We start from the raw sequence: 4917 nt of genomic DNA, 5'->3' as shown, positions 1-4917 counted from the left end.
GGAATATGAGTGTATGCAAAAGTGTTTTGCCTGCATGGTCTATGTACCATGTATGTATGTATGTGTCTGGTATCTGAGGAGGCCAGAAGGGGGCCTTCAATCCCCTGGAACTGAAGTAACATAGTTTTGAGCCACCTTTGTGTTTTGGGAATCAAAGCTGAATTCTCTGGAAGAGCTGCCAGTGTTCTTAAACTTGTCCAGCCTCATGAAGATTCAGTTTTAGACACCTTCTAATAGTCTTTTTAATGTGTATACTACAGGTATAAATTTGAGATCCAAAAGAAAGAATGTGAGTGTTCTAGGTCTTATAATCAAAGTAAAAAGTGGACTATATAATATATGCATATATCATACAATCAGATGGGGCACTTTCAAAACAAACTAAAAGAAAACTGAAGAAAAATACAAGTGATTGGTTACAACATGTACCTGAGGTTATGTGTTCTTTTATGATAGTAAAGTCTGTAAACAGTTTTCTTTTTTGTACCAGAGCTGTTAAATTTTGCAAAATTGTAATGTTAGTGATGCTTATGGTAAATAGAATGAAGCACAGCCTAGTATAACCAGAATACTCATTCCATGTTAAGTTTCACCAAAAATAGAGCTGCCTTACTTGATATTGAACATGGTGGAATGTTGTGAGTAAAGGAAAAATAAACAGGTCAGAGTCTGATACGTCTTGCAACATGGATTTTATGCTTGTCACAATCCAGTACAAATATTTAAAGATGAAATAGATACTCATTTGAAAATATTTTTTCTAACATCAAGGTGTACATCAGTAACTTATTCAGAACGTATGTAATAGAAATATAAAGAACATGTATTCTTATCTGGCCTTAATCTGTCATTCACGGCTTCAGTTTCTCCTGTGCTCATTATAAAGCTCTACAGCCTTAGTCATTCATAGGCCAAAACTTGAAACTGAAAATAATACAAACCTAGTGGTTCTTAACTGTTGGCTCTTTAATACTAGGAAACACATGGCATCCTTGGAGATTTTGGTCTTCACAGTGGGCATGTGATTGTGTGTGTGTGTGTATGTGTGTGTATACTGATGCTACTGGCTTCTAACTGTAGCATCAAGGTTTATAGCTTTACATCCTACGGGACCAATTCTCAAAACAAAGAATCATTCATCTTGCTACATTATTAGTATTTAGAAATTCTTTATATAGTCCTTTTAGTTTATGCTGGATGAGATAGATTTGAAAGGTACCTGATGATTCATAGTTATATTCTTCATTCTGTGTTTTTGGCTAATTCTAAATGTACTATTTTGTGCACATTTTATGATACTAAGACAAATTTTATCTTCCTTTGTAAAAAAAAACCATGCAGTTACTAGTTTACTAGGTAAGTTGTTAGAAAAGGAAAGCTTAATGTAAAGATCACTAATAAAAGTGAAGAGGTAACTTTCTTTATTATACCAATTTTGAGTGAAGTTTTTGGCAAGAAACTGACATTTTAAATACATACTTAATTTAATCCTTTTACATCTTACATAGGCTTCCTGATGGGTTTTCTCAGCTGCTAAACCTGACTCAGTTATATCTGAATGATGCTTTCCTCGAATTCTTACCAGCTAATTTTGGCAGGTAAATTACATTCTAAAGATATTTATTTATATTGTTAGCTTCTGTAAAATTCACAACTGCAAAGTACTTACTAACACTCATTTCATAAACCTTTCTTTCGTAATTATTTCCAAGTGTTGCAATTCTTGTAGTTCCTTTGAATTATTTCTACTTGGGTTTACTATCCCAAACAAATAGTAAATGCAAATTTAAACAGAATAAATGTTCTTAAAACTGGCAAAAACAGATGTTTTTAATGGGAGCAATGCCTCTATATTTGAGATACTGAATGCTGTGTTAGTATTTATGAAACTCTAAAGTGACTTAACAGTTTAGCAGTTTTCTCTTTAGAAATCAAAGTTTTTAAGAAAAGGGAATCTTTTTCTGAGGTCTCTTTCATCTTTCTGTACCTACCCTCAACTGTCGAGTGTTTTTCCTTCATGGTTCTTAATGTTCTCTTCATATAGATGTGTATTATTGTCCTATAATCCTGGAGTGGTAAGCAGTTTTGTAGGTATTTTCTGAAAAGACATAGAATTTGTTCCAGGATTGAAAAATTAGGGATAAGCACTTTGTTCCTTTGAAGATGTATTAAAGTGGCTTAGCTGTTTGCCAGTGAGAAGGCTCAGCAGGTAAGGCACTTGCTGTGCTAGTCCTGTGTCCTGAGCTGGACCCCTGGCACCTATATAAAAGTGGAAAGAAGGAACTGACTGCATAGAGTTTTTCTTTGACCTTTGAAAGCGTGCTGTGACATATGAACACACACACAAACACAGAATGCACACACAGTAATCAAAAACAAAAGTGTTTTTTTAAATTGTGCTTATTTTTTTTTACTTTCTTGATTTTGAGGAGCAGTCTGTTTTGTTTTAATCAAGATCTTACTGTATAACCCCAACTGCCCTAGAACTTTCTATGTAGATCATGCTGGCCTTGAACTCATAGAGATCCAGCTTCTGCCTCTAGAGTGCTGGAATTAAAGGCTGCACCTCTGTGCCTAGCTCTATTAAAATTATATTTCTTCTTTCACATTTAACATTACATGTAGTAACTATATAGTTGATGCTGCTTTACTTTATAATATGACAAATGTTAATGCAATTTCTTTTATTTGATTCTTTTGTCTTGCTTTATTCTTTGTTTTACAGATTAACTAAACTCCAGATACTAGAACTTAGAGAAAATCAGTTGAAAATGTTGCCTAAGTAAGTCAGTATGCTGCTCTTTTAAAATCCAATTAGAGTTTTTAATCTTTAGGTCATAAAGCAAATTTTCTTAAAATATGAACATACATTATTTTGAAAGACATGTTTTAATACAATTCTTGGTATTAAATATAAAAATATATAAATTTGTTGGTTTTCAGTATGGTAGTATTATAACACTGATTTCATCCTTCTTTGAGCCACAATCTTATTAATATGTGACACAGCAGTGAAAATATCGAGTAAGAAAATTTGAATCTCAGACAGAGAGATTCTGTTCAAGAGTTCATACTTACACATCATTCAGAGCGGTTTGTGAGATCTTCATGTGACATTTTGTAACTACAGAACTTTATTGTATGGCTTTCTAGTCTGTTGTAAATCTAGAAATGAGTGATTGGTTCTCTAATATAAGTTGACATCAAGAAAAAAGGGCTTCATAAGAGCAAATAGTAATATAAGAGTATTTAAAAGACAGAAGTTCTGATTCAAAATCGACTGTAGTTGTTGGCCATTTACTGAATATAGAACCTTGAATGCATCGCTATATAGTTTATTAGTTAGTCTATGTGGTTAAATATGATACACAGTTCATATTTAGAAATAAAATTTCAGTGGAACACATCCACAGTTATTAAATTTTTCTCTGGTTGCTTTTTCTTTTCCTTTTTAAAAAATTTTAATGTATCTTTATTTCTATTATACCCTTCTCTGGTTAACATGTATGCATCATGCATACATACCCCTACCCCTACATGATTGATTATATGTCTTTGAGGACAGAGACCATATTTAATTTTTATTACAAGTGACTTTGCTGGGGCTGGAGAGATGGCTCAGCAGTGAAGAACACTGGCTACTTTTCCAGAGGTCCTGAGTTCAATTCCCAGCACCCACATGTTGGCTCACAGCCATCTGTAATGAGATCTGGTGTCCTCTTCTGACTTGTAGGCATACATGCAGGAAGTACACTGTATGTATAATAAATAAATAAATAAATAAATCTTAATAAACCTTAAAGTGACTGTGCTAAGCCTAGTGGCTGGTTTTATTATGTGAATGAAGTTTGTGGTAGTGCAAATAAATGTAAATTAGAGAATAATTTATATTATGATTTTATGGGATATATTACTGATTTGATCCTGGCCTAGTTCAAAGTTTTACTGGGTAAGAATAAATGTAAAAAAGCTAGATAAAAATTGTAATTGCTGATGGCAAAAGCTAGCTATCTGTCACTGTGACAAAATGCCTGATAAAAACTGTTTTGCTTTATTCAAATGTTATATCACAGTAATGAGAAAAGTAGCTAATACAGCACTTCCCACCCAAACACTTTGACAGAAAGCAGTTGTGCTGTTTCTACTTATTGTTCATGCATTCTTTGTCTCTCTCTGTCTCTCTCTCTCTCTCTCTCATCTGTGTATGTGCACGCATGCGCTCATTCTTGTGTTCCTTCATGCCATTGATTGTGGAAGTCAGAGGACAGCTTACTAGAGGCTGTTGTTTTCTTCCACCATGTGGGTTATGCAAGTCAATCTCAAGTCGTCAGGCTTCTTGGCAAGTGTCTACCTGCTGAGCAATCTTGTTCCTGTGATACAACTTTTTAGGGTTTATTTTAGTCATAATGTTTGTTGATCCCTGGCTTTTTGGCTTTTGTGGAGAAGCAACACACTTTGATGAGGAGTGCAAGGTGCTCACCTTGTGACAATTTAGAATTAAAGAGAAAAACATGAGTGGAACAGAGGGTCCTTATGACCTCTTCTTTGCCCCCTCACCCAGTCTGACTTCCACTACACCCCTTTCTAAAGCATATTTCTGAGTATACTACATGCTAGGGACCAAGCCTACAACATATAGGCCTATAGGGGACATAGAAGATGCAATCTGTAGCCTGTGGACCATCTGATACCTAATGGACCATTTGAATTTTAACTCTTTAGAAATTCAGTCAAGTTGTATAAATGAATTCGTAAATATATATTTTTTTTTATTTTGAAGCTATATGATTAAAACATTTGTAACTTTATAGGATATAAATAGTTTGACTATTAAGATATTCATGTACATTTAGATTATGTAACCATGCTTTAAGATATTCATGTACATTTAGATTATGTAACCAGGCTTTAAATTTT

The 4917-nt window shown here is 33.8% G+C and overlaps 1 protein-coding gene across 6 annotated transcripts in view; it reads left to right on the top strand.

The window, feature by feature from the left end:
- Erbin (erbb2 interacting protein) overlaps positions 1-4917 on the top strand; it is a 110383-nt gene that overhangs the window by 51923 nt on the left and 53543 nt on the right. For all 6 annotated transcript variants that reach the window (XM_013353552.2, XM_005366577.2, XM_013353551.2 and 3 more), the window contains exons 6-7: positions 1509-1598; positions 2726-2782. In XM_013353552.2, coding sequence (XP_013209006.1) covers positions 1509-1598; positions 2726-2782 — 147 coding nt within the window. The remainder of the gene's footprint in view (positions 1-1508; positions 1599-2725; positions 2783-4917) is intronic.

The sequence above is a fragment of the Microtus ochrogaster genome, unplaced genomic scaffold (assembly GCF_000317375.1).
Source record: "Microtus ochrogaster isolate Prairie Vole_2 unplaced genomic scaffold, MicOch1.0 UNK11, whole genome shotgun sequence".
Classification (NCBI taxonomy): Eukaryota; Metazoa; Chordata; class Mammalia; order Rodentia; family Cricetidae; genus Microtus; species Microtus ochrogaster.
This window is presented reverse-complemented; position numbering and strand designations above follow the sequence as displayed.